This window comes from Penicillium crustosum (genome assembly GCF_028827405.1).
Source record: "Penicillium crustosum strain IBT 35664 chromosome Unknown utg000005l_segment0_segment0, whole genome shotgun sequence".
NCBI lineage: Eukaryota > Fungi > Ascomycota > Eurotiomycetes > Eurotiales > Aspergillaceae > Penicillium > Penicillium crustosum.
This window is the reverse complement of record NW_026623126.1, coordinates 2,335,882-2,358,454: the sequence shown is the minus strand read 5'-3', so window position 1 is coordinate 2,358,454 and position 22,573 is coordinate 2,335,882. Positions and strand designations below refer to the sequence as shown.

The 22,573-nt window shown below is 49.4% G+C and overlaps 10 protein-coding genes across 10 annotated transcripts; 3 read left to right on the top strand and 7 right to left on the bottom strand.

Annotated features, from left to right (window-relative positions):
- Window positions 1–247: 247 nt before the first annotated feature.
- Window positions 248–1,064, bottom strand: N7487_011590 (ubiquitin carboxyl-terminal hydrolase; the record flags this gene model as incomplete). The annotated part of the gene is made up of 2 exons (XM_056879320.1): window positions 248–948; window positions 1,016–1,064. 2 exons carry the CDS (start codon window positions 1,062–1,064, stop codon window positions 248–250), a joined length of 750 nt encoding a protein of 249 aa, XP_056724639.1.
- A 2,813-nt stretch (window positions 1,065–3,877) lies between these two features.
- Window positions 3,878–5,293, top strand: N7487_011589 (putative integral membrane protein; the record flags this gene model as incomplete). Its single annotated transcript, XM_056879319.1, has 4 exons — window positions 3,878–4,030; window positions 4,121–4,623; window positions 4,696–4,760; window positions 4,833–5,293. The coding sequence occupies 4 exons, from the start codon at window positions 3,878–3,880 to the stop codon at window positions 5,291–5,293; spliced, it is 1,182 nt and encodes a 393-aa protein (XP_056724638.1).
- A 194-nt stretch (window positions 5,294–5,487) lies between these two features.
- N7487_011588 (putative mRNA decapping hydrolase) lies at window positions 5,488–6,621 on the bottom strand (the record flags this gene model as incomplete). The annotated part of the gene is made up of 3 exons (XM_056879318.1): window positions 5,488–5,729; window positions 5,805–6,482; window positions 6,540–6,621. 3 exons carry the CDS (start codon window positions 6,619–6,621, stop codon window positions 5,488–5,490), a joined length of 1,002 nt encoding a protein of 333 aa, XP_056724637.1.
- A 427-nt stretch (window positions 6,622–7,048) lies between these two features.
- On the bottom strand, window positions 7,049–7,799 carry N7487_011587 (ribonuclease H2 subunit C; the record flags this gene model as incomplete). Its single annotated transcript, XM_056879317.1, has 4 exons — window positions 7,049–7,102; window positions 7,180–7,397; window positions 7,489–7,563; window positions 7,646–7,799. The coding sequence occupies 4 exons, from the start codon at window positions 7,797–7,799 to the stop codon at window positions 7,049–7,051; spliced, it is 501 nt and encodes a 166-aa protein (XP_056724636.1).
- A 464-nt stretch (window positions 7,800–8,263) lies between these two features.
- rex4 (putative 3'-5' exonuclease) lies at window positions 8,264–9,227 on the bottom strand (the record flags this gene model as incomplete). The annotated part of the gene is made up of 2 exons (XM_056879316.1): window positions 8,264–8,867; window positions 8,950–9,227. The coding sequence occupies 2 exons, from the start codon at window positions 9,225–9,227 to the stop codon at window positions 8,264–8,266; spliced, it is 882 nt and encodes a 293-aa protein (XP_056724635.1).
- A 310-nt stretch (window positions 9,228–9,537) lies between these two features.
- N7487_011585 (ribosome biogenesis protein NOP53) lies at window positions 9,538–10,970 on the bottom strand (the record flags this gene model as incomplete). Its single annotated transcript, XM_056879315.1, has 3 exons — window positions 9,538–9,754; window positions 9,809–10,753; window positions 10,837–10,970. The coding sequence occupies 3 exons, from the start codon at window positions 10,968–10,970 to the stop codon at window positions 9,538–9,540; spliced, it is 1,296 nt and encodes a 431-aa protein (XP_056724634.1).
- A 284-nt stretch (window positions 10,971–11,254) lies between these two features.
- On the top strand, window positions 11,255–13,829 carry cef1 (putative cell division control protein (Cdc5); the record flags this gene model as incomplete). The annotated part of the gene is made up of 4 exons (XM_056879314.1): window positions 11,255–11,302; window positions 11,358–11,391; window positions 11,464–11,804; window positions 11,858–13,829. The coding sequence occupies exons 1-4, from the start codon at window positions 11,277–11,279 to the stop codon at window positions 13,827–13,829; spliced, it is 2,373 nt and encodes a 790-aa protein (XP_056724633.1). The 5' UTR covers window positions 11,255–11,276.
- A 365-nt stretch (window positions 13,830–14,194) lies between these two features.
- N7487_011583 (dolichyl-diphosphooligosaccharide--protein glycotransferase subunit OST1) lies at window positions 14,195–17,192 on the bottom strand (the record flags this gene model as incomplete). Its single annotated transcript, XM_056879313.1, is given in 6 exon segments — window positions 14,195–14,983; window positions 15,163–15,244; window positions 15,298–15,419; window positions 15,479–16,520; window positions 16,622–16,957; window positions 16,972–17,192. The coding sequence occupies 6 exon segments, from the start codon at window positions 17,190–17,192 to the stop codon at window positions 14,195–14,197; spliced, it is 2,592 nt and encodes an 863-aa protein (XP_056724632.1).
- Window positions 17,193–17,224: 32 nt separating this feature from the next.
- N7487_011582 (pseudouridine-5'-phosphate glycosidase/carbohydrate kinase family protein) lies at window positions 17,225–20,005 on the top strand (the record flags this gene model as incomplete). The annotated part of the gene is made up of 7 exons (XM_056879312.1): window positions 17,225–17,446; window positions 17,524–17,732; window positions 17,782–17,881; window positions 17,937–17,978; window positions 18,036–18,266; window positions 18,319–18,619; window positions 18,691–20,005. The coding sequence occupies exons 1-7, from the start codon at window positions 17,254–17,256 to the stop codon at window positions 20,003–20,005; spliced, it is 2,391 nt and encodes a 796-aa protein (XP_056724631.1). The 5' UTR covers window positions 17,225–17,253.
- Window positions 20,006–20,532: 527 nt separating this feature from the next.
- Window positions 20,533–21,280, bottom strand: N7487_011581 (uncharacterized protein; the record flags this gene model as incomplete). The annotated part of the gene is made up of 4 exons (XM_056879311.1): window positions 20,533–20,633; window positions 20,686–20,813; window positions 20,867–20,993; window positions 21,055–21,280. The coding sequence occupies 4 exons, from the start codon at window positions 21,278–21,280 to the stop codon at window positions 20,533–20,535; spliced, it is 582 nt and encodes a 193-aa protein (XP_056724630.1).
- Window positions 21,281–22,573: the final 1,293 nt, after the last annotated feature.

Sequence of the window (22,573 nt, the reverse complement as noted above, 5' to 3'; positions counted from 1 at the left end):
ACTGGGTTGACCTGTTTAGTCTCGAAGAGAGTCGGCATTGGGATTGAAGAGCAAAAATGTCTGCGATATCTGGAAATATCGCAGCTCAGATATATCATAACTTTTTTTTTGGCGGAATGTCAGACGCAGACACATATTATTAAATTTACTTAATAACATACCATTCATTGTCTTCAAGGCACAGCTCAAGAAAGACATCCCATGTATCCGAATACCAGATCCAGAAACATCCCCAATCCATCCCAATCTAATCAAACAAAGGCCCCAAGCTAACCAAACTAAACCTCAGATCCGGATTCCCACCCTGCGCCTCCATCTTCAAAAACCTCCTAACCCCCAACTCCAACGCAGCCTCACTAAGCGCATCCTCCCCCTCCCCAAGAACCCCCCTCGCCAAAGGCCCCTTCCTCCTCCCATCCAACTCCCAAAGCGTCCCATCAACGCCCCTCACAAAAGCAACAAAATGTAAATCAACATTATCCTCCGCCGCCGGCGCAGCCGTATCCCCCAATTTCGCCGCATCAGCATGCGCACTCTCCAGCGCCTTACTATCATACAGCAGATCAGCACGCTGAATCGGCTCCAGCCCCTCAGCTTCACGGAGTAACGTATCCAAATCCGAGCCGGGGATGACATGTTTCCGGGCCTCGCCATTTGAAACCGCGTGCAGGAGTCCGATCAGTCCACATGCGTTCCGGATCGTTTGCTTGAACCACATTACGGGCTCGGAGGGTCCGGAGCCTGTGTATGCTTGTTTGGAGGCATCTTCGCTTTCGCGGGAGGCTTCGTAGGTTTGCGAGACGGGGAAGACGAGGAGGAGGGCTTGGGAGGGGCGTGGGACGAAGGCTAGGAGGTCTGGCTCGTCGATGGAGAATACATCGGTGAAACCTAGGGTTGGGGCCAGGCCTAGTTGGTGGACTAGGTGGGACATTACTTCGGGGTTGTTTTCTGGTGAGGGGTTAGTTTGGGGTTTGGGGTTTGGCGTTGGGGGATGGGGAATGGGGAGAGCGCGGACCTAGTGGCACAAAGGCCTTTTGGGTGGCTGGGACATCGACGTGGGCCATTTTATTGTGATGTTTCGGTGGTGATTATGGTTATGGTGTTGTTGTATGTGTTGTTGTATGTGTTGTTGTATGTGTTGTTGTATGTGTTGTTGTATGTCTTTGGGATAAGGTGAGGTTTGAGAGGGGACCGAAGGATTGCGGGGTCCGTTAGCTTCCACGTTTTCTATGGGGGCCGATATTAATTGCTTCGATTGCTTTAATTGCAGCTTAAATTAGTTTCGATTGTACTTTAATTGAACTTTTACAGTTCAGTATAATCCATGATAACTCTTGATGTTGGACTCGAAAAGAGATAGATGAACTGAATCAATATGAAACATTTTATGTACTCGGGTTGTGCAATTGGAGTAAGGATCTTGGAAACCTGAAAAATAAGGTTATTCAAGGCAGAACATGTTTGCAGCCGTTTGCCGTTTTCACGTGGTACGTTCGCCCTTACATATATGTACGGGCCTACATACCTACAGTGGTGTTCCATGAGTATTTGACCTTGGGTACTTCGGGTCCCACCTTAGGATCTGACCGCCATTCTAGACCGCCTACTGTATTAGTATATTAAATCTCGCGCGTCCTAAACACGCTAGCATATGCGCTGTATATTAACGCGTTTTGAAGAGATTTTCGCACTGTTTTCTTATTCTATATACTAAAACATGCCTCCTATACGTGGGAAAAGAGGCCCAGAGCTTGACTGTCTTACTAGAGCTAAGATCTGTGAACTGCATAGTACCAATGGTTGGGGTGCAACAACTATAAAAAAGAAGCGATTTCCAGATATTCCACGCTCAACTATTCAGTATACTCTTACTCAAGAGTCAAAGCGTCAAAAGCAACAGTCTTTAGCACGCTCAGGGGGGCCAAGGAAGCTTACTGAAGACGACCGTGACCATATATATGAGACTATACAACAAAACCCGTCAATCTTAGTCGCAGACCTACTCGCAGAGGTCGATTATAAGGTTAAACGTACCTCAATTTGGCGGCTGACCCATGAAATGGGCCTTCGAAAGTGGCGGAAAATGCAACGGCCTACTTTAACACCTCTATCTGCTGAAAAACGCCTTACTTGGGCGCGAAGATATGAGCACTTCACTTCTGAGGATTGGGCCCGTGTGTATTGGTCTGATGAGTGTACTATTGAACGTAGTATCGGTCAGCGTCGAGAATGGACATTTACCCGTCCAAAGGACCAGCTTTGGGAGCACGAAGAAGAGGGCCATCAAGTCCAAATGATACCAACCCGTGGAAAACAGATTAAACAGATGTTTTGGGCTGCCTTTTCTGGTCTTCCGCGACGCTCTGGTTTAATTCCATTATTTGGTGATCCTCAGTCTCGCCGCGGTGGTGTTTCATCTCGGACTATTGAAGAGCTTTACCGGCGTGTTCTTCCAACACTTCTTAATAGTATTGATCAAGATGCTATTTTTCAACAAGATAACGCACCGGTACACACTGCCTATATCATTCAGGGGACTCTTAATGAGCTTGGATGTGATATTATGGAGTGGCCTCCCTATTCGCCCGATTTAAATCCAATTGAGAACCTATGGGCGCTCCTAAAGGCCGAAATACTGAAGCGACACCCTGAGCTAATACAGCTCCCAAATAACGAAACTACGCTTGATCTACTAGTCGACGCTGCCCAGGAAGCTTGGGAGGGGCTAGATATTGAGATGTTTAAGCATCTATCTGATACTATGCCTCATAGAGTTGCTGATGTTATTAAATATGAAGGTTGGCATACTAGCTATTAAATTGGATTGAATTTTCGAGGTTTCTGCCTGGCAATATTAAAAGTGGGCCTACAAAGTGGGCCCACGGCCGAAGTACCCAAGGTCAAATACTCATGGAACACCACTGTACATACCTTGTAGGCTAGGTATTAATAGCAACAGCAATCTCCTACGTTAAAATTTGACACTTCCGCATTGACCTGCTATAAAATCAAGATTTACCTCGCTCAACGTCCCAAAAGGAGAACTCTAATTACCGAGGCACTACGAGTCCCCGCTGTTGAGGGAATGTGAACAAATAAGAGTGGACGATAACAGGGCTATGACAAAGCTACGCGCTAAATGCCTAGGCAGGCGGATACGTGAGGATACCTGACAAGGCCATTGTTCCCTTGGAAGACTAGTGTCAGCCGTTAGCGTCAGTCTAATCATGATCGCCACTTTGACTGCTTTAACAGACCGGGTAAAAGAGTGGCAAGTCTCTCTGAAAACATCTAGCGTCCACTAGTAGTAGCTGGATTGGCACACTAAAGATCCCGTGTCAATTTCGGAGCTCATAAAAAAAGAGGATGGGAACGGGGGGAAGTCAAAATCAAGCTACTTTATGGAACCCAACGGCGTGGTAACTCTCTGCCGAAAACTTCCCAAACCGGCTCCTCCTGAAACCCTAGTGGAATTCCTTATGCCGAAATGTCCGTTTTCTTGTCTCACTCCCACATGGCAAGCTAGGGTCCTTTTAATATTTTAACGGTTTGCAATCATATATTGTTAATTAATATCCTATGTTTTGCATGACTTGAATGGGGAATATGGTCTAGCTCGTATTCAACGCAATTGACCCTGAATAAACCTATGAGGTGTGCCGTGTCGTCGATCATCTCAGGGTTAGCTTTGCGTTAGTCCCTTGGGTCAACCAAAACCCCATTTTTGGCCGGTCAAGGGCTAAAAAGGCTCTAGTTCTTCGATGTTTGCCCCTGTGTTTTATAGATTTTTGCGGGTCGTGACAGGAGAACGTTCTTATTAAGAATCCTTCTCCCCCACACATTTGAATCCTTCTCGGCATGTCAAACCACTGCCGATATGACCGATGAACAGCAAAGAAAGACGGCGGTTCAGACCATCGCCGCGGTCTTCCTGCCTATCGCCACCATAACGGTAATGCTGCGCATCTATGTGCGCGGTTGGATCGTAAAGGCATTTGGATGGGATGATGGAGCTATGGTAATAGCATTGGTATGTTCAATCTTGAATCCTTTCCGAACTTCCCGAACCTGTTCTGGTGGAGTTGATAACCAGAAATCTAACCACCTCAATCTACCACAGCTATGGTACGCCATGCTCTGTGGAACCATGATCGGAGGCTCGATTTATGGTACGGGTTATAAACTCGAAAGCCTCACTGTCGAAAATCGCCTCACCGCAATGAAGTACTGGTGGCTCTGTGAAATCGCCTACTGCTTCGCCTCGGTTGGATGCAAGATCTCCGTCTGCATCTTCTTAATGCGCATCACTATCAAACCCCTCCACATCTGGATCCTCTATACCGTCATGGCCTTGACCGTCATAGCCGGCCTGGTTTTCATGTTCCTTATGCTCCTCCAGTGCAAGCCACTGGAATACTTCTGGACGAAGTTGGCCCACGATCCTACTATTATAGGAAAATGCATGGATATGAAGATCATCGTTATCATGACCTACATCTACAGTGGATTTGCCGCATTGTGTGATTTCACCGTCGGCATCTTGCCCATCTTCCTCGTCCGCAAACTTCACATGAAGCGCCAGACCAAGATCGCCGTCATGGGAATCTTAGGCATGGCTTGCATGTATGTTTTTCTTTTTTTTTTTTTCATCTTAGAGTTTCCATTCTTCCAGGTCACTGACAAGAGATTCCATAGTGCTTCATCCGCGGTTATCGTCCGTGTTCCCTTTGTCGCAACATTCTATGACCCCGACTTCCTCTGTATGTCCCTTACCTTCTCCGAATCATAACTCAAGACCTAAAGAAAAACTAACCAACTCCCCCTCATTCTAGACGCAACATACCAAATCGCCATCTGGTCCAACGTGGAAGCAGGCCTCGGCATTACAGCCGGGAGTCTCGCGACCCTTCGACCCCTCCTCCGCATCTGGACTGGCTCCCACTCAGACCCATACTACTCATCTGGATTTCCCGGCGGACGCTCACGGTCTGCCTCTCGCCCGTTAGGAGGACCTGAAAATCGTCCTTTTCCTTTAGGCTCGCTGGACGACAGCGGGCAGGCTCGCTTGAGACCGGACAAGCTGGCTGTCACTGTCACGACTATCCAGAGCCAGAGAGATCCTGAAGATACCTATTCCACGAGCCCGAGTAGCAGTGAGGAGAGGTTGACTATTGATCGGCCTTCGCCTCGATTGCCTGATCTGGGGTTGGGGATTCATCGCACGTTTGAGGTTACGCAGACCTCGACGGAAAGGGATGATGCTGAACGGATGGTTGTGCGGGAACATGTATGATTGAAAAAAATGTAGATATGACTTAAAAAATGTATATATTAATATTTTATCACCATTAATTCTTTTCGTTCTTTTCGGTATTTTGTATAATGTATAGCGTTACAGTCATGAATGGGTTGTATTTGATTCATTCAGTCATTAGAGCTTTCAGTCAATATGTATCTGAGATAGTCTAAAAAAAAAACTCCTCCCCTCTACCGACTAGGCAGCTTTCCCTGTTTCAAAGGCAGGAAAATATCCGTCCACAGCTCACTAGCCTCACCCAGGAAGTATGTCAAATCAACATCAGCCAGACTAGGATCCCCATCTCCAGACAAAGTCTCAAGCTGCGAGATCAAATTCTCCAATCCAAAGGCCTTACCCGTTGCCTGCGTTGCACCAGCTTCGAGCATAACATGGACAACATGGATATGGAAATGGTAGTAAGTCGGTTGATCTGCGATATTTCAAAGTCAGAAAAACACCATCCAATATCCAAATGGAACACAATGCAATCCCCAAAACAACTCACAATGAACATAAAGCTTAATCTGATCCTCCTCCAAACCAGGATACATAGAAACCGTAGCCTCAAGCACCCTCTCCCTCAAATACTTCAACCAAGGCACAAAACTCTTCTTCAAATCCCTCAAACTCCAAATATCCCTCCTCTGCACCAAAGCCAACAAATGCAACGACCCCATACTCTTCCGATCCCAGTTCAAATCAGGCAACATCAAAAACCCATCTTCAGGCCCGTGTCCCTCATCCCGCATAATCACATCCTCCTGCTCAGTTCTACCTTCCAGAATATTAAACACCCAGTCCAGATGTCCCTCCTCGCGCTTCGCTTGCATGTACGGCCGCACGTGCGTGCGGTATATCTCCGCCGTCTCGGTTACCATGCGCAGCTGCTGGTCCGAGTACTTCTTGATGTGTCGGGCAGTACAAGGCCAGATAAGGTTGAGTTTGAGGTCTTGTTGTGGGTTGGCCGCTTCGGCGGGTGTTGGGTCGTTGTTATGGCCGCCTGACGAGGCGAGGTACCACCGGTAGATGTCGTTGTCGCCTAGGTTGTTGATTCGGGAGATTGCGGCGTGGAAGGCTTGGAGGATTTCTAGGGATTCGGTTGCGAATACGGCTCGTTCGGCTATTAAGATGCCTTGTGTGTTGTCGATTGTGCCTAGGAGGGCGATTCTTCGGCCGTTTTGGTCTGGAGGGGGTTTTTTTTAGCCTTTTGGTTGCGGGGTGAGGGGTGGATGAGGCGGACCTTGTTTGAGGAGCTTGGTCACTTGGAATTTGCTGATTAGGGCCTCCGGGGCGAGCTTCTCGGTTTCTGGGGTGTCGGCCATGTTTGGAGGCTTAATGATGGGTTGTAGCGAAGTTTAAGATGTTTTTGTATGATTTATTCCAGCTTTATCGGGCGGGGCGGTCAGGCTTATCGTTTTGGTGTAGATCTGTGAGATGGATTCTGTTGCAATGCGAGTATCTAGTTTATATTGTTAGGAATGATCTATATATGACTGTGGAGTTGCTTTGGTATTCTGATACATGAAGCCCAAGTATATCCATTGAACTGTAAGCAATTGCTCTCAAGCCATCTTCAGTTCATAGTTCTTATTTGATAAAGGATATAAGGAGTTTTCAGTACTCAGTCTCAAGCAAAATTAAGTATATACCACAAAATTAAGCCATCAGATGCATTGATATACAGCCTAGATCCCATAAAAAGCCCATAAAAAGCCTCCACCAACTCCATCCTAACCCAACAAGTTTTCCTCAAGCAGCAGCAGACTCCTTTCCATTCGTCACTGATGTTGGGGTTGTATGCATCTAATAGACAATCAGAAATGAATCAAGAAAAAAAAGAACACCCCAGATAGACTAGGATTGGAGGGGGAAAAACATACCGCGTCCGCAAACTGCAGCCACTCCTCCACTCCCTTAACAAAAGTGTCATCTGCCGCAGGAAGAGCCTCATGCCCCCATACTACAAACTCATCAAAGGTTGACTGCATCTCCATAATCTTCACCGGTTCCTCGGGCTCAGTCTCTGCATCCTCAGCGCCGTCACTGTCTGCCCGTTGAGTTGTGGGTAACACACGGTCTGTGGATGTTGCGACTACACCTATATATACCCAATGGTATATAGTTAGCCAATTATAATTCAATTGCAGTTTATATACTTTTGGGGAGCTGATTTGGACATTCTCTCGTACCTTGATAGCCATCAGGAAGGGCGACGCGCCGACCTCGAAGTTTGCGTCCGCGGAAATGCACCGTTTGTGTGTTATCTGGATATAAAAGAGATGTTAGTTTTTGTTTGTACATTGGTCCGGTTGGATTTCTCTAGCCAATGCTATCTGTCCTGCATACCCTTTTCGTCTTTCACTGTCCAATACCGATTCAACGAATCAATTGGCCCGTCGTGGTGAATCCGGCATGGAATGATATTAGGTGTGCATTTTAGAGTCGATTGGTTCTTTTCGGATTGTGAGCTCGCTGGCTGGATGGCGTACATGTCGGGCATTGTGTCGGTTGTTCTTCGTAGAGGACGGATATTCTGGTCTGAGGGCTAGCGGGGCAGTGACAGTGTAATCCAGAATATTTGCTGGGATTATTTGGTTGCCAGTCTTTTCTTATGTCGTTGAAGTCTGTAATTGAAGAGGTATTGCCTTGGTTCTGCGGTCTTGGGTGGTTGCGCTGATTCTTGCAAAAGATTGAAGGTGAGGCGCGACGCGTTCTCCCGTTCTCCGCGTTAAGTGGAAATTCGAGGACAGACGACTACTTACCTAGGTACGAATATCTACTTAGTCATGTCTACAAGTATATTATACATGTTTGAATACATTTGAAGTCGTGATAGTAAAAGAAATTATTGACATTTAAATTCTCGTGGAAATGCAAAACAATTCAATTGGCAATGATCGGGGTATACATGTACAGAGTATCTAAGCATGTCTCTTCGAAAGCTATATCGAATATTCAACCACATCAGCGCTTGCGTGTGGTCTTCTTCTTCTTCTTCTTTTTCTGGCCCTCGCCCTTCTCCCTAGTGTCGGCAATCATGCGAGCGGGCCACTTCTTCAAGTGCTCCCGCTCAAACGCATCCTTCTCCCGACGATACAAAGCCATCGTAGCCCGAGCATCTTCCACACTAGAATGCGATCCTTCCTGGATCGTGATTCCCAAGAACTCCTCAGCCAACATTTTCAACCGTGGTGATCCACCACCCGCAATTCTCCGATATGGCGCGTGCTTGCTCGTGTCTCGGATGTCGCGCTTGGGATGACTGAGGAGGAGAGCGTCCAAATCATTGCTGACGGCATGGCCGACGAGAATACGGTCCTTCATGATATCTGCAATTTCTTTTTGGACGTGCTCAAGGGTTCGTGCCTCCACCATATGCTTCGGGGCAATGCCGCTCACATGCGTGCGCCAGTCCGTGACCATCTCCTTCGGGCGCACGTAGGAATCGTATACTTGGTCGCCGTTGAAGTTCACCACACTGACGCGGGCGAGTGCGGAGTCGCTGTCCGGGTTTGGTCCGACACCCACCATTTCACAATCCATTGCGACATATTTTCCTAGTTCGGCGCTAGAGGTGGATAGTTAGTAGCTGATAGTCAAAGGACAAGTTCAAAATAGTATGGCGGTATGATCTGTGATCTAGCACTTACGTTGATGAACGGCCTTCATTTTCCTTGTGACGCGAACTCGTCTCGACCTTGGCGGGTACAGCGGCTGAATCGCCAGTCTCTTTCTTATCAGACATTCTCTTGCGCTTGAAGGTTGGTTTGGCGTCTTGGTTATATGGCTTTTGCTTCTCTGTCAACTTGCGTTTCTTCACGATGCCATCTCCGGATTCGCGGTCGGAGGGCTTGCGCTTGACAGTAGGATCTTTCTTCAACGTCGCCTGCAGCTTCTTCCAATTACTGGAAAGCGCTGTCTTGTCCATTCTGTGTTCTGGGGGTGGGAGAGAAGATGGGAAAGATAAAAAAAGACGATAAGCAAGTAAATTTTCCGGACCCACTTTTTATTTTGGGGTTGATAGTTGACCAGGTAGCGACTGGACTTTACTATGTTGTCGGTACGTCCAATTTATATTACAATATATACGTATACAATTATTACCAATAGAACGATTAATCTGATTTGAGTGCTTGAAAAATATTGAAATGAAACCTGATCCTAACTCATCTAACCTTAGGACCACATTATATGTCCAGATAACAAAATGCACGCGCTTTTAGAGGGAATATGCAAAATCATTCGTACCCAGTCTTGAAATCCTTCGCAGCCCACTTCTCCGTGATCTGTCGTCTGGCCTTGCGTGCCTGGGTAATGGGTGTGCGGGACTCGAGCTTACCCTGAACGATCAATGTTCGGAATCGGTCATCCAAGAGATTGCCTTCCGGCTTCAGGAGACGTAGAGAATCCTGCAGCTCATCAGGAAGTACCAGCTCCAACGGCTGCTCGGGTACACTAAAATGACTTGTTAGCTATAAAATCGATATAAGAAAATGAACAGAAACGTACGCTTTCTTGCCACCGAAGGGCTTCCTGCGGAGTGCAGTGTCATCACCTTCTTCAGAATCATCTGCATCTGACTGATTCGCACGCTCGAGCTCCCGTTGCTGGATTTCCTCGGTGATCTTGAGAATATGCTGGGCCTGTTCATCTCTCTTTATCCGTGCGGCCTCCCACTTCGCTTTCCCCTCTGCTGCCTTGCGTCGGATGACCTTGTTGCGCTGTGTCTTGGACTTTCGCTCGGGGCGCTTCTTGTTCAGCCACTCGGGCTTCTCGTACTCGCTTTCGAAGCCCTCCCAGGCACTCTCGTCATCCGACTTCACCTCGCCGTTGTCGTTCTGGGCCTCCTCAATCAGACGCTGCTTCTCAGCTTCCTTGGCCTCTTCTGCTAACCGCAGCTTCTCAGCCTCGACTGCCTTGGCACCATGTGTCTCCAACAGTTTGTCCCACTCTTCGAACACAGGGTTGTAACTGGTTCCGGCGTGAGGCATCTTAACAGAGGGGATGGGCTTTCCGTTGGCAGCAAGCGAGATCGGAGCACGTTTTAATGTGACTGGCTCAACCTTGGGCTTGGGCTTTTGCAGGAAATCAAAGCGAGGGTCGTCGTACGTGAGCGTGGGTTCGGCATCTTCCGCCCACGGATCGTAGAAGTCATTTTCGGTCTTCTTGCCCAGAGGGTTTCCCTCCTTTGCTACTTGCTTCAGGCGGAGGTATTCCTTTTTGCTAACCCAGTCGCTCTTGGGCTTCTTCGTCTTCGGCTCAATGACTCCGTCGGTGACGTTCGGGTTTACACGCTTCCGGCCGTCCAGGGCGGGGATCATTGACCGTTGGGCAAGGATCTCATCTGACTTGAGGGGCTTCTTTTGCTTTTTGGCGATAGACTTGCGCACATCTTCATTGCCGACAGTATCGAGAACGAAAAGCTCGTCGGAAGGCTTTTCCGAGATAAGACCACTAGCAGGCAAATGGTATTAGAATCTCAGTCCAAAAGTCAAAGAGCCGGAAAAAAAGAGAAAAAAGAGTGAAGATAGGCCTACCCTGTGATCTCGGCGTCCTTCAGATCGCGCAAACCCTCCTGCACGGCGGTGATATCGACATTCTTGCGCCACGCCTTCTTACCCTTACGGGAAGTTTGCTTGAATTGCTGGGGGGCATCCACTGAGGTCGACATTGTGGAAAACAACAAAGACAGACAGTCAACGATGATAGTATGAAAATATTGGCTTATCTTTTTTCCGGTCCAAAAAATTTCTGGATCTGCTTATCTCATCACGCGCGGGGGCGGTGATCGCGGCTACCACGTTTACCGCGCTTGGCTGCGAACTCGCTTTTCTTCCGCTTCAAGCTGTCATCACTTACGGCGCGTGAACTCCCTATACGCCAGTGGGTTGTCATTCTCCATCTTTCTGGTGGCTCCCTTGGTCTTTTACTATCGATTTTAAAAGGCTTGACACTGCGCTCAGCGCGATCGCACGTCATGCCTGTCGTCAAAGGAGGTGTCTGGTAAGTGCCACCAGTGGAATCCGCCCACGAGGTTTGGTCGCTAACATTCTTTTAGGACCAACATTGAGGATGAAGTGCTTCGGGCAGCGGTACGTTATTTTTGACTCACTGGGAACCTCCCTAGCCAAGGTTTGATAGAGCAGAAACTGACTCGATCGTAGGTATCCAAATATGGTCTCAACCAGTGGGCTCGAGTCTCCTCTTTGCTCGCACGGAAAACCCCAAAGCAATGCAAGGCGCGCTGGATTGAATGGTTGGACCCGGGTATTCGCAAGGTTGAGTGGTCGCGGGAAGAGGATGAGAAACTGCTCCACCTCGCAAAGCTGATGCCCACGCAATGGCGCACAATTGCTCCCATCGTCGGGCGCACTGCCACACAATGTCTCGAACGCTACCAGAAACTTTTGGACGAAGCCGAATCTCGCGAAAATGACGAGCTTGGTCTGGGAGGACCTGGCGAGGAGAGCGCCGCCCCCAGTGCGGACGATGTCCGCCGCCTACGGTACGTGAATTTTTGTGAAATGCCATGGTTTTCGTGTTGCTGATTCCTTTTAGACCCGGTGAACTCGATCCCGACCCTGAATCTAAGCCTGCCCGTCCCGATACAATCGATCTGGATGAAGACGAGAAAGAAATGCTGAGCGAAGCGCGTGCTCGTCTCGCCAATACACAGGGTAAAAAGGCCAAACGCAAGGCCCGAGAGCGTCAATTAGAAGAGTCACGTCGACTGGCCGTTCTCCAGAAGCGTCGCGAACTCAAGAATGCCGGTATCAACGTCAAGGTCGTCACGCGGAAGCCTGGTCAGATGGATTACAATGCAGACATTCCATTCGAAAAGCCAGCTGCTCCTGGATTCTACGATACAATTGAAGAGAAAGATCAGAATGAACGCCAACGAGAAGCATTTGATCCTCGGAAGCAGCAACTTGCAAATAAAAGAAAGGGTGACCAAGACGATGACGCGGAGCGCAAGAAGCGCAAGAACGATAAAAGCAGCGCATCGGCCGCATCTGCTGCAGCTGCACGAGCAGGACAAATGCAGAAGATTCGCGAGGCTGAACAGAGCAACAAGCGACGGGCATTGAACTTGCCAGCACCGCAGGTCAGCGAAAGCGAACTGGAACATGTTATCAAGATGGGAATGGCTGGGGAGAAAGCTAGTCGAATGGGCTACGATGATGCAGGCACCCAGGAACTCATTGGAGATTACTCGACTATTATTGGAGGAACTCCCATCAGAACCCCGCGAGCTGCCCCCGAGGAAGATCGCATCGCCAACGAAATCAAGAACATTCGAGCTTTGACTGAAACTCAATCTTCCCTCCTGGGAGGGGATAACACACCTCTCCATGAGGGTAGCTCATCAACTGGATTTGATGGGATTGCTCCTCGGCGGCAGGCGATTGTCACTCCCAACCCCATGGCCACGCCATTCCACCAGGCGAATGGCCTGGGTGCAACACCTATGCCTGGCGGTATTGGAGTCGGTGCTACGCCCTTGCGCACCCCGCGAGACCATCTGTCTTTGAATCGGGAGGGAGAGGGTGCCCAGCTCATTGGCAGCACACCCCGAGACATTAAAATGCACCAGAACCTCATTCGCCAACAGATGCGCAGCAAGCTGGCCTCGCTTCCTAAGCCCAAAGAATCCGAGTGGGACTTTGATCTTCCATCTGAGACCGCTGAGCCCGCCGTATCTGAGGACATCAGCGAAGAGGACGCGGCTGAGCGTGATCGCCGTAATAAAGAGGCACGGGAGAAGGCCGCCAAGGCTGAATTTAAGCGTCAATCACAAGTTTACCAGCGAGGCCTGCCCCGTCCGGCTGTTCTTGATCTAAACGCTTTGTTGCAACGTGCCTCCCAGGCCACCGGCACCATCGAAGGCCTGATTGCCAACGAAGCTGCCATCCTGATTGCACATGACTCTCGCAAATTCCCCGTCCCCGACGCGCAGGTTAAGGGCCAAGCACCAAAGTTGACTCGGTTGGATGACCGGTTATTGGACGCAGCACGAGCTTCTATCGCCGCAGAGATTGCTTCCGCTGAAGCACAGCAGTCGGAATGGCAAGAGAAATTCGACGATGGCTGGTCGTCAGCTCGCGCCAAGTCTCTGCCCGGTCTTGAGAATTATGAGGATGACGAGCAGGATGCCTTCCAAGAAGAACAACGCATGATTGCGGCCTTCGACACCGTTCAAACATCCCTCTTTGCTACTGCTGAGCGTGGAAACAAGCTTGAAAAGAAACTGTCGTTGCACTACGGCGGATACCAGAACCGTGCCAAGACGCTGCGGTCGAAGATTTTGGAGGCTGGTGCTGCTTTGCCCGCAGCTGAAAATGAGCTAGACGCTTTCCGTACACTCCAGATCTCTGAGGAATCAGCTTTGACCCGGCGACTTGAGAGACTCCGCGAAGCGGTGTCGTTCGTTATGCGGCGTGAGCGGGAGGCTCAGGATTTGTACAAGATCCGAAAAGATGAGCTTGATGAACTTCTTGCTGGGACGGGTACGGTCAATGGATGGCATTAGGTAGTTTGCTTTTTTTGTTCTGCGTCATGACCACAATATCTTGCTCTTCTGTACAATTACTACCTCAGTCTAATTTGACGAACCGTACGCGGTCATTTGCTGGAAGGTTACCTGACATACATATGTACCCAAATTATCGTGTGCAATGGAGATTTTCATAAAGATTTCGTATCGGACTAGCTGCTTGCTAATTGAAGGCTTCCAACTTGTTAACACCCCAAAGCCTCTCCAGCTTCGCTTTCATGAATCAATGTCATCCTTCCTAGATGCTTCTGGAAAATATCAAGCTACACGAGAAGAATAAAGTTAGAATCCATTGGTAAAATGCAAACCGGGTATTACTGTTCGTACTTGCCGATGCCATATTAAACGCCGGGCCTTGGTGTCTCGGGCTTTGCATCTTCAACCTTTGAAGAACCCTCGAGCTCATCGTGCTCGTAAATCCCAGAAATCCGCTTATCGTACTTGGCAAGGGTATCCCTTTCCGCAGCTGAAAGAACAGGGTAGTATCTCCCATATCCCAAGGTAGGCAGAACCTCTAGCATGCGAATGAAAAGCGCGGTCGAACGATCACCAACAATAGCCGGATCATCGACACGAACCCTGTGTCTGAAGTACGCATTGACCTTGTGACCGTTAACTTCAAAGAACTCACGAGGCGTGCCGCGGTTGGCATAAATATGGAAGGAGAAAGTGACGTCGCGGAATGGCTCGCAGAGTTCAGCGATGGACATCTTGTCAGTTGTCAAGCCATCCCAGCCATGCAGGACGAAGATGCACTCAGTCTTGGCCGCACGGGCTTCTTCGAGGACCATTGCGAGATACTTGCCGATTCGACTGATGCCTGAGATTCGGTTCGGGCCGGGTTGGATGATTGTCTGCGTCTTGTGGGGACGGTGACCTAGGACACCGAATCGCTTGCGGTGCTCGGTGACGGTGATCACCAGAAGTGAGCGGAGGTATTCATGCATTTGTTTGGTGGTCAGGGTTGCCTTTGGATAGCCGTGGTCGGTCAGGTTTGAGGCTCGGGCGATGAATAACACTACTGGGCCGAGGCGGTCGCGCGTGCCAGCTAGGTTTGCTTTGGATGGCGAGTTTTGCGTGGTGTTGTCGTCCACCGGGGGTGGACGAGGTTTATTCGGCGATTCCTTTATCTCAAGCATGGTTGCAGAGGATGGAACGCGCGAGGAGAGAGAAGGAGATTGGAGTCACAGAGGAGAATAGGGAAATACCTGAGTCAATATGGAGGTTTGTTTACAATTGCGATCTGATAGTGTATGCCCAAGTTGGCGAGTACGTTCAGAGGAAGGAGCGACCCTAACTTCAAGATTACATGGACTTTGGAAGGAACGTTGGAAGAAAAGCTGGAAACTTTGTAAACATACAAGTCGATTGGTGAGACCTCTTGGACACGACTATAGAAAAGTGACAATATGATATCAATATGAATCCATTTCACGCAGTTCACCGCTTCTTGATGCTGACATCAATCTTTCCAATGCCCCAGGCAGCGACAAAGACTGTGAGCAGCCCCGCGAAGATAGTCAAAGGCTTGCGTAGAGCATCAATCATGGAGTGATCGTAAGTAACCTAATGGCAAGTTAGCATAACTGCGAGATAAACAAGTGACAATACAAATCAATACATACCACGAACTTGGAGTCACGCGCTTCATCGGTCAGACTGTCAACCTCCAGGGTCAATGTGGTCCGGCCCAGGGTATCCATGTAAGTCTTGAGAGAGCTGACATGAGCGTGAATGTGGTTCGCACCAGGGAGGCCATTGCTGTTGGCTCCCTCAAGGATTTCGAAGCGGACATTGTGAGCACCTTCGGGGAGAACAACACGCACAATCACACGCTCATACTGGATACCTTCAGCCATTTTAGGTCCCTCAATGAGCGGGGCCTTGAGGACATAGGAGTCGGAGTCGACACCCGCGGCACGGCGCAGGAACGAAGCAAGGTCGTTGTTCCAACCAATGCGGAAGCTGTAGTTCCAGCCTCCGAAGATCGGGTAACGGGGCTTCAGCTCCAAGCTACCTGCGCTCTTACCAACGCTTGGACGGTAGCGGCTGGTCGAGACATTGCCGATATCATCAATGAAGTAAGGGTCGACAGAGCCAGGAAGAAGCGGGTATGTCAGCTCACGAACCGCTGAAGTAGGGGCTTTCTGGTAGCTGGTGAAAGTCCATTCGACACGCGAGAACTGAGTGGTCAGCTCCGAGCCGTTGTTGCGAAGCCAGTACCGTTCCTCGGTTGCAAGGTTGCCGCCCCAGTGCGAGACTTCCAAGTCACGCTCCAAAAGGTTTACAGTGATTACGGGCTTGGTGAACTCGTACCGGACGGTAATTGGGTGATCGGTGCCCGGGGCCACCTTGGCCGTGTTATACGGGCCGTAGGTGTATGTCGCGCCCTTGCGCTCGGGGTCTGGGCCGGGCTTGAGACCATCAGTGGTTGTGTAATCCGGCACATTGGTGCTGGGGAACTTCAACTTGGACTTCTGTGTATCTGTCGTGTAGGCGGAGGGCATATAGGCGGAGAAGGAGTAGGTGAGGTATTGCTTGTCTGCCTGTCCAATGGTTGCGGGAAGCGGGCTGAGAGAGGAAAGCACCGAGTACGAGATTCCAAGGGTAGTCTGCGACTTCGGGGCCAAGGGCTCGGGAAGGTGAATGACGAAGTATTGGTTGCCGCTGTTTCAATCGATGTTAGAATTGGTGTCACGGTGTATGTGCCTCGCCGATTACAAGGCTAGACCCTTGGTATGGCCATTGGCCTCCCAATTGGTACTCACTCAGATGACACAGCTTCAGTATAGTCCACATTGAAGCGTCCCTTCTCGGGGGCCTTCTTATCCCTCGCTTCGAAGCCTGCAATACGGTCGAACACCTCAGCAGAGAAGGGGATGTAGTAGTCGCTCTGAGGCTTGTTGTCGATATTCTCCACAACAACATTGACTGTTTCCCTCACATAGCTCTTTTCCAAATTGGTATTCCGAACCAGATTTGTGTTTCTGAAAACCTGCGGTGGTTTGAAGCCGGACGGAAGATCCAATCGACTAGGCGTAGTAAGGTTGGTTGCGGCGCACAGGCTGGGCGCGAGCAGCCCGAGCACCGTGGCGGTGAAAAACCTCATGATGAATACCTGGAGGACTCAATTTCTCCAAGATTCAAAAGGTTCAAGAATCCAAGTTGTGAATGTGTCTGGTCGATGAACCTTGGGAAGCTTGCGAAGCTGATGATACGTGGTCCCCATTGTATACTAGGGTCGCCGGAGCGGCCACATCGCGCACTCCGGCTTATCACTGATAAGGGCCTAGTTGATCTCGGGAGCTTCTCCTCGTCTTGCTTCTTTACTTCTTGCATACTTGACGTGCAGGTTCAAATTGGCTAGAGATATAGCTGGATCTTCTTTTCAGCTATCATCATGCTGTCACGTACGATGTTCGCATCTCGAGCTGCTCTAAAGTCCGGCTGTTGGAAGGGAACCCAACTGTCGTCTGCTCGTCGTTATCATGGTCTTGCCCAGAGCAAGTTTTTTAAGGTGTCCGAGGAGGTGCGCGACGCAGTTGCTACAGGGAAACCAGTCGTCTCACTCGAGACGACAATCTATACACACGGTGAGTCTTTCTCTTTTCATTCCTGCGATTGAAGAGCTTCGCTCAAAAGCGGGGAAGCCAAGACTGATCGGCTGTAGGTTTTCCTTATCCCGATAATATTGCTCTCGCCGCCTTGTTGGAGTCTGTTGTGAGAGCCAATGGTGGAGTTCCTGCGACGATAGGAATCCTTGGTGGTGTGGCCAAAGTTGGCTTGAGTACGGAAGAGCTTATCGAGCTGGCCTCGACAGCTCAAGATAAGAGCGCTCTGAAAGTGTCTCGTAGAGATCTCGGATATATCTGTGGCATGGTGAGTCATTGTTACAATGGCCTAGAGGACTGAAGCTGATTTGTAATAGGGCATGGTTGGTAAGCCTATGTACGGCGGTACTACAATCTCGGGCACTATGATCCTGTCAGAACTAGCTGGTATCAAGATCTTTGGTACCGGTGGACTAGGTAAGTCCAATGATCAAAGTTCAATCGAAAATGTAGCCTATCTGACTTGCTCTAGGTGGTGTGCATCGCGGAGGAGAAAACTCAATGGATATCTCTGGTAGGGAAAACCGTGGAAACAAAACCAGCACCCCCAATTATTGACAAATGATTATAGCCGATCTTACCGAGCTTGGACGTACCCCGGTGACGGTAATCAGCTCTGGATGCAAGAGTTTCTTGGACATTCCTCGAACGCTCGAATACCTCGAGACCGAAGGTGTCTGCGTTGGTACATTTGCTGATGGCCGAGATGGCCCCGTTGACTTCCCTGCTTTCTTTACACGAGAGAGCGGCATCCGCAGTCCCCGAGTTATTCAAAATGAAGCCGAAGCTGCTGCCATAGTTTGTAAGTTTACCCCATGCGTCGAAAGCTACAACCTCGTTGACAAACTTTCCAGACGCGCAATCAAAGCTACCAGTAGCCTCCGGAATCCACTTCGCCAACCCCGTCCCCCTGGAGCACTCCATCCCTAAAGCCGAGATGGATCTTGTGATTGAAGAGGCTATCCGCCTTTCCCATGTAGAGGGTTACCACGGCAGTGACAACACGCCATTTGTGCTTGCTAAGATCAAGGAACTAAGCGGTGGAAAGAGCGTAGTCGCTAACCGGGCCTTGGTTGAATCCAATGTCAAGCGTGCAACCCTAGTAGCCGTGGAACTTGCCAAGCTTGAACAAGCTGACCTAGGAACAGGGTCTCGGTGAGTTTTGTTTCTAGATACGAGATACGAGATTCAATCAATGCTAAGTTCGGAGATCTCCTTCCCTATAGACACATGCCATCAATCCCAGGTGTAGCTTTGCCAAGTCAAGTTGAAGATATCCCAAAACCAGCCATCACCGAGGCACCCATTACTCCGACCCTAGAGGCAGATGTCGTGGTAGCCGGCTCGCTAGCCATCGATCTATCCTGCGACTACACTCCATTCGGAGATGAACCTACACAGGTTGCACCAGTACCGCACACCTCCAACCCAGCAATTATCGGCCAAAGCCTAGGCGGCGTTGGCCACAACGTTGCTGTTGCCGCCAACTACGTTGGTAGCGATGTGCTCTTCTGCAGCGTCGTTGCAGACGATCTCAGCGGCCGCGCCGCACTATCAACCCTTGAAAAAGAAGGCCTCAGCACCGCAGGCATTCAAGTCCTCCCAGCGACGCCGTCCACCCGCACAGCACAATACATTGCAATCAACGACGTCAAAAAGGACCTCCTAGTAGCCATGGCCGACATGGGCATCGTCGAGCTACCCGAATCCCAACTCGACTTTGACAGCTTCTGGGAACCTCTTCTCGAACGCACTAAGCCAAACTGGGTCGTCGTCGACGCAAACTGGCGGCCCGAAGTGATGGCCAAGTGGAGTGCTGTAGCACGCAAACACGGCGCACGCGTAGCCTTCGAGCCCGTTTCAACCGCCAAATCCCGACGTCTGTTCGGCAGCGGTGCAAACAGCACCGGCGCAACTATCGGTCCCAACCAGACTGTGCCAGATAATGCTATTAGCCTTGCGTGTCCAAACCGTCTTGAGCTGGCGGCTATGTACACTGCTGCGCGGGAATCTTCTCTTTTCGAGTCTGCAGGATGGTGGCATATCATTAACACGATGAATATGTCTCCGACGGGCTCGCGTGAGCGTCTCATTGCAATCACTTCACTGTCTCTCGTCGATGAGGGCCTTCCGCAGCAGACTGTCCAGCTTCTTCCTTTCATTCCTTGTATCGTTACCAAGCTTGGTGGTGCGGGTGCTCTGCTCACCCAGCTTCTGCCGCCTGGTGATCCCCGTCTTACGGATCCGGAGTCTGCGCCGTATATTCTTTCCCGGGCGTCGCCTGCATCGGATGTGCCTTTCGGTGGTGTTTACATGCGTCTGTTCCCGCCTGCTGCTATTCTAGGTGCCGATGACATTGTCAGTGTCAATGCGGCGGGTGATACACTGCTAGGTGTTGTGGTGGCTGGATTGGCTAAGGACTCTTCCGTGCGCGTTGAGGATGTCATTCCTATTGCTCAGGAGGCGAGCCGTAAAACATTGGCTAGCGCTGGAGGTGTGAGCAAGGACTTGGTTGAGCTGCGGGGCCTATTGGGGTTGTAATAGATGTAGCTGCTACAGGGCCTTAGGACTAATAACGTTGATATCTAAAGGTTCTCTATATGAAGTGGGCGCCTTAGGGTCTCCGGACTAATGTAAAAATACATCGGATTTCAGATATCTCTCTACCTTTCCATTTTAGTGTTCACCCCTAGCCATAAGATTGAGCGGGCGTCACTGTTTTGGCCGATTAATTGCAACGGTTCTTTCAAATTATAGGGCTGCGGTCCACTGTGGGGTAATAGCTCTTCATTCATAGTCATGATATGCTAACCTTCGAGCCTATTAGGCGATACAGCTGGGTTGCCTTAAAGCTCAACAAAAAGGAACCGGTTCCATGGTAAGAATCCTTACGATACGGTAGGAAAGGTTGATTGATAAACAATTGTATTTGTGTGATAAAAGTTGCAAAAAGTATTATGACCAAACGAGTGTCACAAGTTAAAATCTCCAGAGGAGCTAAGCCAAATGTGTCCCTTGTGACCCTAACCAGAGGGAGAAGGGGATATCCTTGTGCTTTCTCAAGCACCCTAAATGGCCTGGACATCAACCCAGAACCGGGTATCATCAGACTGATACTTCTCATCGCTCTCAATCTGCTCTTGAATCCATGCCACAGCATCGATGTACGCTATCCACGATGTAAGAATAAGTCAAGCGATTCATGGAATAGGAAAACTCACCATTAATGTCATCTGTGCCGGGGTTGTTAACACCACTTTCTCCGTTGCGGTGGCCACTGAACCAGGTTTCATATCCGTAGTATTCCTCGCCATCGTGGCGGGCTTGGATATCTTTGCCCAGATCGGAGCTAGCACATATCAGTCAACATGGTCGTGGCAGTCTATAAACCAGAGGACTTACTTGAGGATTGCGCCGTTATCAACATCGTCAACGGTCTGTCCGAGGAATTCGGATGCAGAGTGCCGCAACATGTACCAATTCTGCTTGAAGATACCGAAGTTGGTGGCGTCGCCACTCTTTCCATCACCTGTAGGTATTATTGTTAACACCCTACTGGTTTTCACAAGCTTGTTGCTACCTGTACATACCATAGGTGTAATCGGTGGTCATTGTCGTCGTCTCCAGCATCGCAATCGCAAGGTCACGGGTGTTGCCGCCAGCGTTAACTACCTCCTGCTTGCGGGCTCCCAGGCCAGAAATGGTTTCGGTACCCCGATCATCAGCCCGGACTGCGATATTCTTGAATTCGGTCACTGGAGATGAGAACACTGCAGGTACAAGTGCCATGACACCGACGAGGGAGAGGAGCTGCATTTTGCAATAGGATGGATAAAAAGGCTTTGTGGTTTGACTGCTCTTAATGGGACTGGGGGTTTTGATTTTGATGGAGGAAGAAACTGGAGGATAGAAGCTCCTTCTTATATCCTGATATTTTATATAGCTTAAGCAACAGAAATGGGAGTGATCGGGGTGCTCTTTCACGACCGTGTGGGAATAGGAAAAGATCACCTCATTTCAAGCACCCCGTAAGGGTATTATGAGAAGACTGCTTATTCTCCTTGTTAACTTGGACTATGCGAAATTGCGTTTCCTGTCTATGCCCGGATCATTTCCTGATCTGGAATCGAATGCTCATCCCAGTGCACGTAAATCTTTCCTCAATGAAACCGGGCTGTTTCAAGTAGGATCTTGGCCCCGAGATCTCTGGTAATAGCTCAAAGGAGTAAACATGAGGCGGTATTACAATTGGACTCGAAAGTAGAGAGTACGAGTCAATGGTTGACCGGAGAAGGATATTGACGAAGTAACCTAAATAACAAAGAAGGATGCCATGCGGTAGTCGGCAGGGTGAAAACAACTATACACTAATAATAATGTGGGGGTAAAGAGGAGCTCAACTCGGTACTTGGGGAAATGGGTACTTCGGATTTCTGCGGAGATCCTACAATCCTTCCGCCCCGCCCACTATTAGCCCAAATAGGCAATTGGATAGGCGCATTGGGAGACTCCGTGACATTCTCGGTATGAAATAACCACACCTCCGGAGATGAGACTGATGTTGGAGTTATTGATGTATAAAGTAGAACTCCTTTTCCCGTTCAGCATCTTGTTGCATCTTCAGCGTTTGGTTCTGGGTAACTGCTAGTTGTCGCATTACAACTAAACCATCTTCAACGGCGACATGTGACCGTCGGCCACGCGTCACACGCGATACCATTAGGTTTTGGTGTGAGACTTTGTTATTATAGCCGGGACTCGGAGTTGACGTGCGCTTGGAGGTGTATTCTGCTAGACTAGCAGATTTGTAGCCCCGGATAGACCATTTCACTGTTTCCCATGCTCTTCTTATACATGTTTATGAAGATATTTCGTTACTTTTCGCCTTAATGGTTGAGCGGAAATCATCAATGCTGCATTATAATTGTATGCCAGCAAGCAACATCCCAATTTCGCCGCTCGAAAAGCCCGTTCAAGACGCGCTCTAGCATGTCTTTCAAGTAATGGATGCCTTCTTTTAACCCTCCAATTCTCCATATCCAGGTCTATTAAACATTCGAAGTATCGTAGAGTCAAGAATGTTTCAGAGCGAACATCTCAACAAGTAAT